Source organism: Mchenga conophoros, linkage group LG14 (genome assembly GCF_057382185.1).
Source record: "Mchenga conophoros isolate Kocher_MC1m ecotype Shallow Benthic linkage group LG14, M_conophoros_male_GT1.1, whole genome shotgun sequence".
NCBI lineage: Eukaryota > Metazoa > Chordata > Actinopteri > Cichliformes > Cichlidae > Mchenga > Mchenga conophoros.
The window spans coordinates 27,515,886-27,531,506 of NC_140539.1; the positions used below are offsets into that span (position 1 = coordinate 27,515,886).

General features: G+C 40.8%; 1 protein-coding gene across 2 annotated transcripts in view; it reads right to left on the reverse strand.

Annotated features, from left to right (window-relative positions):
* Positions 1-15,621, reverse strand: part of LOC146559959 (roundabout homolog 2) — a 73,159-nt gene that overhangs the window by 18,174 nt on the left and 39,364 nt on the right. For both annotated transcript variants that reach the window (XM_085243705.1, XM_085243706.1), the window contains exons 6-11: positions 15,115-15,242; positions 11,546-11,670; positions 9,134-9,305; positions 8,473-8,678; positions 3,685-3,766; positions 3,283-3,448 (exon numbers count right to left, since the gene is read on the reverse strand). In XM_085243705.1, the coding sequence (XP_085099831.1) occupies positions 3,283-3,448; positions 3,685-3,766; positions 8,473-8,678; positions 9,134-9,305; positions 11,546-11,670; positions 15,115-15,242 (879 nt within the window). The remainder of the gene's footprint in view (positions 1-3,282; positions 3,449-3,684; positions 3,767-8,472; positions 8,679-9,133; positions 9,306-11,545; positions 11,671-15,114; positions 15,243-15,621) is intronic.

Here is a 15,621-nt window from a genome sequence, read left to right on the forward strand (position 1 = left end):
TGGCTGCAGCCCCATATTAAATGAACAGATATCAATCTTCTCGCTTGACGCTCAGCAGGCACGTGAACAAGAAATGTTTCAGCAGCCTCTGTTGAATGAGCAAACAAATTAAAGAAATCACCAGTCGCTTCTTGGATTCACGAGTTTCTGTTCATTGGAAGAAAAAAAAAACCCTCATAGCTGCTTCTCTCAGCTTGCTAACAAAGTTTTATTCCGTCTTTAATTGCAGCAGGTTATAATGATGACTACTGAATGAGCCCGGCGAGGATACAACAGCTTTATGCTGTGCAGGTACGGGCACTATCAAGCAGCATGAGTGCAGTTTAACATTTTCCTCAACTCCATGGAGGAGGAAATGGCGAGGCAATTACATCAAGCAGGTCACAGCTTTTTCTCCTTTCTTCTGTGGCTTTTTTCTCAACAAATGTTCTCCAGAGAAACAGTTTTGCCATTTCTTTTTTTTTTTTTAACCTTTTTTTGTGGTTTTGTTTTCAGTGAAAAAGGAAAATGTAACTGCTACATTTATGTAGTAAATACTCCATCTAGACTGCCTCCCTTTTAAAATCAAAAACATAACTCTTGCTATGTTTGGTATAAAAAGGCATACTGCAATCATAAAAGTGTTTCTTTCTTTGTTCCTTCTGATCCACAAAAACAAACAACTCATTGGAGTTGGAGCGTGTAGCACTGAATGGATTTTTATCAGCTCTGTGTGCAAGTGTGCCAGACTGAGCTTTCTGCCTGCACAGAAAGAAATATATGCGTGCTCGTGTGCGTGCATGTTTGTGTCTATACACTTTTTCTGTACCCCCCGTCCTGTTTCTATAATGAGTGAACTTCCAGCTCGGCTCACATCCCCTCCTGCCATTGCCCCAGGACAGGACGGAGCTGCCAAGCTGACCACTGCAGTAATTGTCTCCTCTTTCACTCTCCCTGTCTCGCTCAGGACTCTAGTTGGTTGTTAGGGCTGCTATGGCTCTCCTCGGAAAAGCCGCGGCTAAACACTGATGTGGTGGGTTTCACTTTGCAACGTGTGGTAACAGAAGTGTCTCTCCCTCAGGCAGAGATGAGTCATTTCCAAAGTCTAATGAGTCTAAATGAAGAAGACTTCATTATCTGGGAAGAGTCAGTCAGACAGTGAGACCTTTATCAAGGGTGGAAAGTTAAGTCGAGGCTGCCTGTTTAACTTTAAGTCAGGAAGACAGTATATTACGGTAATAAATAAATTAAGTAGATAAAATTCAAAAACCAAAATAATATGTGTTCTACTGCAGCTCCTTTCAGTTTGTCCTTGTTTGTGGGTCTCTCTGCCATTGAAGAGTTTTCCATTTCTCCATTTGAATTTGCCTGAATCTGAGCACAGAGTATAGCCCTGTGTCCATCACCTGTATTCATCCTGCTACTTTGGTCAGCAGTCACATCATCAATAAACATCAGTGATCCAGTTTCACTGTTAGCCATACACGCCCATGACATTGCCTCCACTATGTTTGACAGGTGATGTCACGTCGGATCGTGACCTGTTCTCTCTTTTGCAATTTTTTTCTTTTCCCCTCATTCTGGTTCATTTGAATTTCTTAGAAAGGTTTGTAGTCTTTTTAAATATTCAGTCTAACCTCTGGCTTGAACCTTGTTGTAAACTTTGTATTTCCATTCATGAGGGCGTCTTTTGGTTGTCAGCAATGATAAAGCTACCACATCGAAAGTGTTTGTAATTTGTTTTTGTTTTTTCTTAACCATGGAAATAATTCTGTCATCACTCATTTTAGCTGTCTTTAGTGATTTGTGACAGATGGATAGCAGCAAGTGTAAAAGGGAAGGTTAACAAGATGGTAATAAGACCGTCTATGATGTATGATTTGGAGACAGGAGGCCAAGCTGGAGGTGGCATAGTTGATTTTTCTTAGGCGTGACTGGGATGACAAGTGAGTACATCAGAGGGACAGCTCGGCTCACCTCAGCGGTTGGAAGACAAAGTTAGAGGGGCAATGCTCAGATGGTTTGGACATGTGCAGAGGGGAATAATGGATATATTTGACAAAGGATGTTGCATATGGAGCTATCATGCAGGAGGAAGAGGAAGACCACAAAGAAGATTTATGCATGCAGTAAAACGGACATGCAGAGCGCTGTTGGGGACAGGGAGGGAGATTATCTGCTGTGACAACCTCGAAAGGAAGCAGCCGTAAGAAAAAGAAGTGGATTTGGGCACTCCAAAAGTTTTTGCTGTCTCTAATTGGTTTATTTTGGGTGGGTGGGGGTGGGGTTCCATCCAGTAATAGCCTTAACTTGCACTAAAATCTCTTCAGGCCTCATAATCAAAATTACAGCCAAATGTAGAAAATACAAATATAATTACACTTTTAATGAACTTCACATGACTTCATTTGCCACGAAGTAACAAGGGAACAGGCCTCACTTTGCCACGAAACTGCTCGTCAGTGCAGTTAATCGTGTGCCTCTGAAAATTGGGGACTCTATATATGAAAATGTCTGTAACTACTAAACAGTTTTTGTGAAACCTTTTGAATTAAAGCTGAAAGTCTGTATTTCTACCACTATAATCCATTATAGTGGAGTGCAGAGGCAAAGCTACCAGTATAAGGATTTAGAGCTTTAAAACACATTTCACCAGTTACACTTGTTAAAGCGTCTGGTAGCACCAGTAGTTTTTCATGGTCTTTCTTCATCTTCTATTAATGACATTCTGACTCAATATAGACCTGACCTCAGCAAGTCAACATGTGACCATTACTGGACAAAAAACCCCAACATCATCAAAAAGCATAAAAACCTTTCAGCAGTTTTTTTTTTTTCAAAGAGGACTGGGTGTGAAAAAGATTTCTGCCTTTCCTCTGATTTGAGGTTTTAGAAAATCTAACCCATGATGAGAGACTTTGGTCAGTCATGTTTCTTTTCAGACCAGATTTAGTGAAGGGTACAAATAGAGACAATGTCTGTGAGACAAGAAGAAGAAGATCTGAGAGTGGAAATGGTTAAGCAGAGGAAATTCACCATTATTAAGGGTTTAAATCTATGTACAGCAAAGCAAAAAGTTATTAATAAGCTTTACTACTATAACACATTTTTAAAAAGCTTTGTCGTGTTTTACATTTGACCAGAGCTTTGTTTTTGCATTTAGTTTAATGTGGAGGGATTGATGGATGGATGGATGGATGGATAGTTAGCCTGTATTTGCTGTGATCTAGAAATTTCAGATAAACTGAGACAAGTCCACAAAAGACTGAAAAACTAAAGTATGCTCCTGTTTTGAAAACTCACCTGAAGGCTTCGATAATGTAGGAGGTGACAGCGGCCCCGCCTTCATGGGGATTGGACTGCCAGGTGAGGGTGACTGTGTTTTTGGTCACCTCTGTTATGACAGGCTTCTGTGGAGGTCCTGGAAGCTGGATGAACTCAGAAGCTCTGGACACTGAAGAACCTCCATCTTTCATTACAGAAACACACACACACAAAAAAAACATAATTACATCATATCAGTGGGCTAAGTTTGATTAACATTTTATCTCAAACTGTACTTTGTCTTGTGGAAGCTACAGATTGTGCTCCTATGAAGAACACTGGCAGACTAAGTAGTTTCTTGGGAAAGGAGGTGTAGTTGAGGAGTGACAGAGTGTGAAGTGTAACAGACAGAGAGACTGTGGCGAGTTTCAGTCTAAGTACCTCTGACAGTCAACATCCCACTCCAGCTCGACTCTCCTGTGGTGCTGGAAACCACGCACGTGTACATACCCGAGTCCGTGTCCTGTTAAACAGCAGTCAGCATTTGAGACAGACTTGAAAAAAAATAACACAATAAATGCCACAAACACTTTCACTTTTTCAGCAATTTCTGCTAATTTTCATTTTATGCTTCTACTCCACTAGACTTTTACGACATGTCAAAAAGCAGTTTCATACATAGAAGAAGTTATATAAGGCATGAGCTAGCCATAGCATCCACCACAGCAGTAGTGAAGTAAATCAAAAATAAAGAAGCTAAGCCTGCAAGCTAGTTCAGGCAGCTTGAGTTGCACAGCTTTTCATACATCACACACCAAACTCATCCTCCCTTATTGGTTTGTTTAAGCTGTAAATGTAGCGTGTCACTGCTGCTACCCCGCATCATTACCTGCTCTTTCAACCCCTTCACCACCCCAACATCCACCTGTAAGCTCCAAGGGTGATTCATACTCATCTCTGCCCTGTTGCTACATGTAAATACTGCAGGGAGCGAGGAGCTTGCAGACAGCACGCTCTAACTGTTGCTACGGGCCTGCTGTGATTTTGACCTTGGCGCTGTGTCTTGTTCTTTCTTCAGTAGTAGATGCCACCCACTTTCGTGCAACTGACTCTACTCAGCTATTGAGCCAAAGTACTTAAGACCAGAGAGAAGAGAGCTCCAGTGCTAGAGAGGCTTTTTTGGTTTTGAAGCTCGTGAGCTGTTTGTGTTGTTGGTCATTAACCTTTTTAATTTGTGCTTTTGTTTAGTGACTCCTGGGCTTTGCTATGTTTCTCTTCTTTTGAGTTGGATAGCAGCTCGTCCATCTCTGTCTGTTTAATTATTAATCAAAAGCTTTACTTTCATATTTTGCCTTCATCTCTCTTTCATCAACACTTTTTTTGTAACTTTACCTTTTTAGGGGAATGTAACATTATAATGAAGCTTATGTGTGAGTAATATCAGTAATCACTCATCTGCCTGCTTTCCTGGGTCTATTACATCACTTCCTCTTTCCCACAGTGTCAAATTCAATGCCAGCATCGCTATAGTCCATCTAGTCCAATCATTTTCTTGCATGTCTCTTAAGAGCCAATCATGTCTCTGTCAGCGTACTTTAAATCTCAGCGATCTTCTGTCACTCTGCCTTTCAGGCCCTTGCAGCCCACCTCCTCCTCCCCCATCTCTACCTCACCCTGGTCACTCAGCGCCCCATCCACGCCTCCATCTTCATCTTCACCCTCAGCTATACTCTAGTGGAGTCCTATCATAATTCCTATCATTGTTCGGATAAACCATCCTGCTGTGATGGTTTATCAGAGTCTAATCGCCACACAGCTTGTTAATCAAATTCTGTATCTTAATAAATCATGTTCATTTTTTTCCAAGTGACCTCTCTTTATCTAACTCATCACAGCTTAAAAGGAAAGACTTAAACAGTTTTAACTTTGATGCGATTTCGAATCTAATTTACCAAATTTGAGCCAACAAAGTCAAAAATTAATCAAAAGTAACATTCAGCCACTATAAATATAGTTTTTCTTTTCATGAATAAAATGAATAAATGTAATTTTGCATTTTAATCAATAAATAGCAATGTGCTTTCCTATAATTTTCTCCTTTTTGAAAAAACCCCCCAAATAATTAGATTATTATGGTAATTATATTTTAGCAAAATGTCATTTTGTATGTTCTGGCAGACTAACTATTACAGAAACATAAAAAGAATGATTTTGATGGCATAAACCTTACACTGAACATTTTATGTCAGTAACAATCTCTCACTTGAGAAAGCATTAGTTCTTAATAGCTAATAAATCGAGAGTTTAAACAACTTTAGTTAATGTGTTGCTGTGTCTCTCTTTGGGGCCGCATCAAGACGAGCATCTGGCGGGAAAATCTGCCAAATCAAACATGCAGAATTACCCGCTGTGGCGACCCCTTACAAATGAGGGAGCAGCTGAAAGTAGCTTTAGCTTTAATTAGAACAACTTTAGCAATTAATAGTTTTGCATCACAACAAAATGATCATAAATAATGGCTACAGTGATTGTTATTGGTGTAATAGTGTTTATTTGCTTATGTGATGAAAATAGCAGTGATTAATTATATATTGCTTGTGCATTGGCTCAGTGCAGTAGCGCTTTATGCATCTGCCAACCAAGTTAAAGATCTGTGATCAGATTTTGGGCGGAGACACAAATCCTTGTGGGGAAGGGCATCTGTCATTAGAATCCGCCAAATCAAACATGCTGAGCTACCTGCTGTGATGACCCCTTGTGAATAAGGGAGCAGCCAAAAGAAGCATTATATGCTGTGTTGTGTCCGACATCAACTATTAAAAGACTGTGATTAAATTCTGATGACATCAGAATAACAAGATATCTTATGTAGGATGTATTTATTTAGGATTAATAGATGTTAGCAAGAGTTTTTACTGAGCAGTGTGATCACTGTAACTCCTACGATGTTAAATGCTGCCACATAGTCAAAACCGCTGCAGTCTTTTTTCTTCTTTGGCTTCAGTCCTGCGATACAAGCAAAGAGCTTTTAACACAAACAGTTCCTAAGTCTGATCAAGAGGATGGTGCCTAAATCTGACCAAACAGCGAACAAAAACCAAAGTGACTGAAAGCTAAACTAAAGAATGAGCGAAAACCGCAGAAACCACGGTCTCCGGGACTTCCTGGGTGACCCCAACTGCCCACTTATATGCTCTTTCAGTTGATGCAATAATTTATTGGAAATGATAGTTGCCTGACTGAAATTTCATAATGATGTCCATTCGATGCTCTGTGAAGAGCAGTTTTATAATTATACACAGAATATTAATGTCCTTGAGAGGGCTGCTTCATTTAAACCCAGATAATTATTCTTTCATTGTTAATGCTGTATTTCTCACATAATGTGCTGTTTTTCTGCGAGGTGAGCTGACCCTCCGCTGGAAATCATTACAGCAATTGTGCTAGAGTCTAATTAGTACCAAAATATAAATGCAGATCTTTCTATCAGTTGTTTTGGACATTTTTGTGAGGAAACTATTAAGTGTCTCACTTCAGCCTGCAAAAGCATTTAAATAAGAAGCGAGCAGTAAACAAATCATACGTGTCGTTATATTAGCGATGACATTATAAACGCATACAACACGCTTCTCTGTGATGTCTGCAACCATCGGTTACGTAGCACATCAACGCTTATTTGGAGGTGTCTGCCATTTGGTGCATTTTCACTGACAACGAGTGCGAGATGCTGATGAGAGCAGTGAGACGCAACCAGCACAGTTAACACAGTGAAAGACACCCAAAAAAAGATTATCTTCAGAGTTGAGTGCAGCTGCAGAATAAGGTGATAATTTTAATAAATTTCAGCTCCGTCACAAGTGCCAGCCTTTCTCACAGCACGCACAGACATTTGAATTATTGTTAAGATAAAAATACGATAATGCCGCTGACAAATTTAAAATGCTAGACCTGCTTGCAACTGTTGTTCAGCTTTAAGCTCCTACGCTTCAATAAATTACTCAAAAGGCATATTTAAAGGTTTGCTACAAAAAAGCAAAAACACGTTTTAAAAAATATTTAAAAAATGTAAAAATTGGCACTTATACCTTTAAGCTCCAGGTGAAACTGGACCCAATTAAGCAGCCATGTTTGTGCAATTAAATGCAAGCCACGCACACTCCATCCACATTAAGCAACTGTCACCGAGCGACACTACACCCCACCCGACCTTCTTTTTATGTTATGAAGTGTACAGTATGTGCCTGCATGCTTCACTGATACGCTTGCTGTTCGCTCTGGCCGTGTCCTGGCTGAGAGCCAGTCTGCTGGAACTATCCTCAGACCGTATGAGATCATCCACCGCAGTGTTGACCTCTGGCTCACAGACCGCACAGCTTGTGGGCAGGTGAACTTCTTCAGATGACTCCAACTACAGCTAAAATATTGATGGTGGGTTGGGCAGCAGCAGGGTAAATATATTTAGTCCCTCACTCATCATCTCCGTGTCCCCATTTTTCCCCCCTTTGTCAACCCCTTGATGCCACACTAATGCATCTCTTCTGTTCCATTGAGCACATTGGCATGGCAGATTTCCCCTGCCTCAGCGGTGCACCGGACCAAACCTTAATGCTCCAAGTTAGCTGAGCACCACTGCTGAGAAAAAGGATGAAGGAGGACGTGAATAAGCACATTCCAGCCAGGAGATTTAATTAAAAGCCGGTTAGATGATGAATCATCTATCGCCAGTCAATTAATGTAAATGATGCTGCCTTTGCTCTGTCCTGCACAGGCTCGCTGACCTCCAGGTGGGGTTATAGCACAAAGGGGTTTCTGACTGCTCTTCCATCAAAGCAGAACACATTAGCATTTACAAACAAGCACCTTCATTAACATTACAATTACACACCGCATGAGCACATAATTACACTGGAGAGATACGCACCGCCTTAGAGAGATTGGTCTTTTTAACTCAGACTCACTTTAATTTTACAAACAGAAATGGAATTGCTGATGGAAATGAGGAAGAAATGGGTTACTATGAGGGCTGCGGGGAAGGTGACAGACGGTCAGAGATCACACAGGTATTTTATTCTCCACAGTTTTTTTTTTATATATAATTTCCATCTTTCCGTGCACACTCCGTCTTTCCTTCCGCTCCTTCCATTTAAGAGCAACTGCCTTTCAGAAGTCGCTTGTTACGTGCCCTTTCCAACAAATGCCTCATCCGCACACACCCAAACACATACACACCTTTACGTCTGCGATTTGCAACGTGCCATTTTCCATCAAGGTCAGTCGAGGTGTATTTCCCTGAAGTCTCTCTCCGTCCTTCTCCCATGAAATCTCGACTGATGTACCTCCATTTACACGGCAATAGAGCTGTGCCGTTGCACCCCGAGATACGGTCTGATTGGCTGGGCCTTGGCGAATGATTGGCGGGATACGACCTGAAGGACCTGCCAGTTTGAGTGAAGAAGAGGCAGAGTATTATGTTAGGGGTGATATCCTTGTTCCAATTAGATCACAGTGCAGAAAAGTCAAGATGGACAGATAACATTAGGAAGGCATATAAAAGGTCTGCAGGAAGGACGGCTTTATAAAGTCGCCAGCAGCTGGAGAGCAAAGGGTAAAAATACTTAAGATGCTTAGTAAGCAGAAAACAATAGGCTGTATAAGGAGTAAAAGAAAGCTTAAATCTGGTGCTTACAAGCTGCCTGTGGGAAAACATTAAGCCTTCAATTCATTGCTCATCCAGCATGGGGTCTCTAACTGCGCACCGTCTCTGTCTGCATGAGCCTCATTGTTGTGCACCTACTAAGTAATTAATATGTTTTCCCCTCATTAGCTGATGGTGCAGAACAAAGAATCAACCCCTCAGGTTTAAAAGTAACTGTACCTATTGAGGTCTTACCTCCCTCCACCTCCAGCAGTGCCTTGGTCAGAACACTTCCTGCTACACTGATGGCCTGGCAGATATAAAAGCCCGAGTCCTCAGGGTGGACATCTGTGATGGTCAGCTCTCCATTCATGGAAACAGAGTAACGACCAGACTGGGAAGGCGGCTGGCCGGGGAACAACAACATCTAAACAGAAAAATGCATGCAGCAAAAAGTAAATCAATGTTTTTATTGTCAAATCATTTACCTCAGCTATTTGAGTAAGTTTATAGAAAAGGAAATAGGACTAGAACAATTTTAGTCGCAATTTCCTGCAGCTCAAATTGGCTGTTTGAAATGGCTGGTTGTGTCTAAGGAAAACTTTAATGTGGACCCAAATAAAACTGAAAAACAAAGCCAAAGCGTCATATTTAAAAGGCTATGTTCAGCCGCAATCACAAATTCCCAGAAATCCACTCATCAAAAGCATATGTTTTATTTTTAGATCAGTCTGTGGAAGCTTCATTCTTTCTCTTTGAGTCATGCACAAAAGCATGTACTGCAGTTCAGATTTTTCTTTTGCCAATGTTCTTCTCATACACTCCAGGACAACCTCACTAACATTGCCAAAAAAGTAAAAAAAAAAACACACACACACTGATATCCCACTCCTCACCCTGTGCACCACATTCAGGCTTGGACACATCAGGACTTATATCGCTCCACGTTTTAGATTTTGGAGAACTCTAAAAATAGCAGCACATTTGAAAGTGTCCCAGAGGTGCTGATGGAGGTGACCTTGAAGTGGAGCACTGGCCACATTTAAGTCAGGTAAGATTCAAGAGCTTCACCTTCCCATGGTCACCAAGTGTTTGCTCATAGGGGGGGTCATCGGATTGTTGGTGTTTTCTCTGTATTATTATAAGTCCTTGTTTTTTACAATATAAAGTGCCTCGAAGCCACTGTTGTTGTGAATTAACGGAATCAAATTGAATTCAAAATGAATTTATGATCCCACCTTAAACGAATAACTCATGGACTCAAGTCCCTGAAAAATATTACAGATATTCATGTGCAGCTCCAGATTAGTTATTATTATTTGGTGATCCTGTAACTTCTCATGCAACACCACCATAAGATCAAAATGAAATTTGTCGCCGTGCCTAATGAATAAAAACCTGCAAAGCTAATGACATTCCCATCAGACTCAGCTCTGCTTGTACTTTTACTGCTAATTAGTACATCTTCCATTAATTACATCCTCCCAGAGATGAGCTGTGGATCCTTACTTTTAGTTGATGAATTGTGTAAAGAATTAATAAATCATTAAAGTAAAACTGTTGTCAAATTAGTTTTGACACATTATTTTACATGTTTTCACCCGAATCCGGGGCTCAAACTATTAACTTCTAATGATAATCTCACATTTGAAAAAAGAAAAAACCCTGAAAGACTCTGGTTGTTGTGTTGTTTTTTTGGGGGGGATGATGCCTGTGAAACTGACATTTTATAGCTATCCCATCTTGTTTTCCTGTAAGTGAGATGGATGGGAACAAGGGGGAGGGATGCATCAATCCATTCAGCCATCTATTTCATTTCCTCTAAGAGGCTTAGACTCCAGTGGAGGGACCGAGGTTATAAGGCTACAGATAATCCCACATATACAGCAAAAAGCCCTACAAACAGCCAAGCAAGGCATCAACCTATCCTGCCGACTGAAGCTTATTCACAAAATCAGTAGCTCAACTTCCTGTTTGCTCTGTGGAACCTTTCCGAAAACACCTGAAGCTTCTCCTCCACTCCTGAGTCAGTGAACCCAGCTGCCATTAAGCAACATGGCATTTGTGGTCAGGAATAATGTGGAAGGAGGGCAGCATTCGTCTGCAATCCTGGCCTGAAGAAGCAATTTCCACACCTGGTGTGCTTCCTGGAAGCCCTCTTTCAGTCTCTTCTACTTTCTCTTCCCTCTCCTGTCGACTCCCCCAAAACCAGAGTGGCACGCAAACAGGAGAAAGATTTCTCGCCAACGCAATGTCTTCCAACACTTTGTCTCTGCGCATATCTCTGAGCCAAATGCAAATGTGCTGCATTATCTCGCTCGCCTCTCGCTTATTTCGCCTGGAAAAATGTGTCTTGATCAATGTGGGCAACTCTAAAAAAGAGGTGTCAGAAAAAGTAAGATTAAATCAGACAAAAAAACCTGCTCCCATTGTGGTGAGTCGTTCTCGCCTTTTAAACAAAGAAGGTGTGAAACTCTTGACTATTGATGTGATAAAGAATACTTGAAGTAAAGTTTACAAAGAATGCGCCAAGTGCTCATGAAGAGCAAGCCCGGGCTTGTTAGGGGAGCAAATGTATTTATATTCACTCATTTGGTGTCCTGGATGTCTCTGCTGCTGCAGTATTTAGCATTAGAGAGCGCCTTGTGCTTTGCTCCAGCCTCTTACCTGGCTGCCCTCTTTCTGCCAGAAGATGGCAGGTGGAGGGTTTCCCGTGGTGCCGCATTGGAAGGTGATGCTCCTCCCCTGGGTGGCAATCTGGTCTCGGGGCTTTGTAGCAATCTGAGGTGGTACTGGAAGAGAAGGAGGAGTGTGACCACCCATTAAAAGTCATACTTGTGCATGAAATGGCCTGCTTTATGAACGCTCCCTTTCTGCTGAAAAGCCAACCCAATTTTCTCCTCTATAATTTATCAGTGGGAAAGTGTTCATTTAATTTGAATGGGAAGGAACCATTCTGAATCCAATATGGCAAACCATTTTAAAGACGCCAACACTATAGCAACAATATTTCTTTACTTCCCCCTTTTCCTTAGGAATGCAAACACAGCAAAATGGTAGTTTCTTACTCTTTGTGCCATCCATAAGGGCGCATACTTGCTGATTCGCTGTATTCGGCACATTATTTTCACAGCAGCAAACAAACTGCTTCTAAGCAGTTGTAGCTGCTTGAACCAGTTTTAAATATATATTCGATTTGGAAGCCAGGATGAGAAACTGCCAAAGAGGAACTCTCTGAAGACCTAAGTTGCTTAATGAAGCAGGAAGGAAGCAAACAGTTGCCAAGTAAATGTAGTGAAGTAAAATAAAGTAATATAATAAAGTGGATCTATAAAACGTAATGATATTGAAATACTGAACGTCTCTCGGTTTAGTTATTTTCCAAAACCGCTGTTAACCCCGAGCTGGATCGATAAAGCGCTCGTTAGCTGTTAACGAGTGAGATTTAAGAGTCTTTTCTTTGACCTTCTGAGTTTTTTGATCTGTTGCTACATACTCATCATTATCACCCTCTCGTCCTTAATGAGAAAAATCACCTCCATGTCCTCTTAAAGAGAAAAATGGGGGGCGGGGGGGGATGAAAGAAAATCATGGCAGCAAAAGCCAGCGTCATTCTGATGACATTTACTGAGTTATTTTGGGAAAGGTCTGAGAAGAGCTGCCAATTTCCAGCTTGGGTCAGATCACCATGTTATCCACATCATCACATCCTCTGTAGATTTACACTGACCACTGCATTCTGCCCCCGCCTGAATAATTGGCTCTCACTTCCCACCAAATGGGAAGCTTCTCTAGCCTGGATGCATCCTCTCTACAAATCTCTGCATAGTGCATATGGTGCATATGTAGCTGCACACACAAACACACACACACACACACACTTGTATTAGGGCGCACAAATGCATATTTGGCTCAATACACAAGACAACTGAGTCATCTGTGTCGTGTCTTAATATTCTCACCGAGAGCATTTTCCCAGCCGCAGAACATCTTTTATCATTATAGTGTTGTGATGATCTTTCTGTGAAGTTTTTTTTCTCTTTCTTCAGATGTTATAATGTCTTTCAGCAGATCTGATGTGTTAGTCACATATAGCACAAGATTGCTCTCATTTATTTCATATTCACTTTGGCGCTACTTGTGGCTGTTTTTTATCATGGAGTCTTAAAGTGACTCTAAACCATTTTAAAGATTTTATGTAGATTTTGAATAAGATTTGCAATGTATATCAGTTTAATTCTGTAAGTCCTGTTTTAGTTAGAAGTCTAGCAGCTGGTGCAAAGTAGTCCGTCTGGGAGAAAGGATATTGGGAATATGAGCTCTTGGCTTTATGTCCCAATTAGAGATTTAACTGTGTGTTACTGTTGTCTAGCTGAAACATGATAGTTCAACTGGTTTAAATCTATTTTTAAATCTCCAGCACTGTGTTGCCAGCCAGCTTGTTGGTGCAAAAATTCTATTTTATGCCTGTCAGTCTTTGCTATCTTTGCCATTTTTCCTAAATTCACATAAAGACATGACAAGACGTAATGTGTTTTTGCAGCAGGTTGCAAGCAGCAAAGTGCCTAAAGATACTATTTAAAATCGGTTCTTCAAAATCTCTGTGCAGACATGTTGTTGGTTTCCTTGAGTTTGATGTCTTTTTCTGCACTTAAATGATTCATAGGTCAGTGTTAAGGTGCTTCTTTCTTGGTCAGTTCCAAGGACTGGGCTGAAAATGATTGAAAAATCAACCAGTGTCCAAAGAAAACCCTTGAATGACCTTCAGAAAGCCTGGAGAACTGATGCACAAGACCACTTTCAAAATATTACAGGAAAATCTGGCTCTTTCAAAGCTAAATATAAAGACATGAAGGGTACCTTTTGCAAGTACTGTGTGTCCTTTACTGGGGTTTTATAAAGCAGAAATAAGAAGGTGAGTTTGATCTGGACCTGATTTATTGAGAAAATAAGCCTAATGATGTCATATTGATGCCATCAGTCTTATCTTGACTAAAGGCCAAAATTAGAAGCTTACACAAAAAAACAAATTCATAAAAAAGTTGGAGTTTGAGGAGTATTGTGGGAAATGTAGGCAACACTGTTTTTGAAACTTGACCCAAATTAGGCGCTTGACAAAAGCACAATAAATATCAAGGTAATTGTGATCTTGATGGTCAAAAGCTTGATGCATCGCCACCAAACATATTGCTAGTACTAAGTCTAATGATAGAATATTAGTTTAAGTGCTCTGTAATAATGGATGAGGTCAAATACGTTGTTATTTCAGCCTCAGTTTAGTTGTAATTAAAAGCCTTTCAGCTGCATTTTGAACTCCTCCAGCTGCAAAAGAGAGAAGGATTTAGAAACTATGGTGCTACACTCTTCTCAACACAGCAGATGTGTGTTTGATAGGAGTCCTTAATCTGCTGTACATTAAGTCACTGTGTCTGGGGCTTACTTAATGCCTGACTGCAGCAACAGGCATGTTGTCAACATGTCAGTACCTAATGGAGGAACTCATTTACACCATTAGGCATTTATAGTTGCTTTTAAAAACCATTAAGAACGTCATACAGAAAATATTTTTTTCTAGACAAATGAGCAACATAAATGCCCTTCTGTGGAGAAGAATTAGATGGAAAGTGAACTCACAGAGCCGGCCGACCGGAATGATGATAGAGTTTGAAACGGAGAGAGATGGAGAATTAATGAGATGGATGAAACGCTGAGCAACTAAACGGAAAGTATAGCATGTAAAAGCACAAAGAAACAAAACAGAAAAGTGTGAACAGAAAACCGCTTGGTTCGGATTTCATTTACACTGAAAAAGGCATTAGCGGATGAAGTCGTCTGAGACTATTTAAACCAAGACACCGAGTGAGTGAAAAGGACGAGGAGGGAGGAGGGAGATAAAGAGACAGGAAGAGAGGAGGTGGGGGAGTCATGTCTTATTAATATTGAGACTGCTCTCTGGCAGTGAGTTAACCCACACATCTACCAAACATCTGTCAAATGGCGTAATCCATACGGTTTAGCATAAGCTCCTGGCAGCACCGCTGGACAGGGACTGATATAACACAGTGAGCGTTGGACATCAAGTGGGAACAGGCTTTGCATGATGCAGCTGCCATGTGACTCTACCTTATACGTGAAAATGGCCCTGAATTGAGAGCTTTTTTATGCATGTCTAAGTGTGTGAGTGTGTATATGTGTGTGTGTGAGTTTGTATACAATATGCATGATGTGCTTCTCACCGTGCACCTGCAGCATGGCTGAAGCCTCCGTCTTGCCCACACTGTTCTCTGATGTGCAGGTATACGTCCCTTCATCCTGCTCTTTCACGCGGAACAAACGGAGGTTGTTGCCGTTGCGGATTTCAAACCTGTGAATAAAAAGCGAGTTAATGAAAGATCTGGCGGATGCATAGCAAAATAAATAAATAAGTAACCATAATAATCTCCACAAAGTGAAAAATTCTGCCAGTGGTTTGGGGTAATGGAATTTCTTGTCCTTAGAAGGATTTCTTTGCTATCAGGTGGCATTATCTTGAAACCGGTGGAACAATGTGTCTTATCTGCTTTAGATATTGTCACAGGCTCCAGGAAAATGACTGAAACTGATGAAAATCAATTAGAAAGAAATGAGATTACCTCAACACATCGAAGGATTTTTCACTTGGTTTTGTACGGGCAGTAGATTAAATATAAAGACAGAGCAGAATTATTTATATTATGTACAGTGTAGCTCTCTTTGTCTACGCA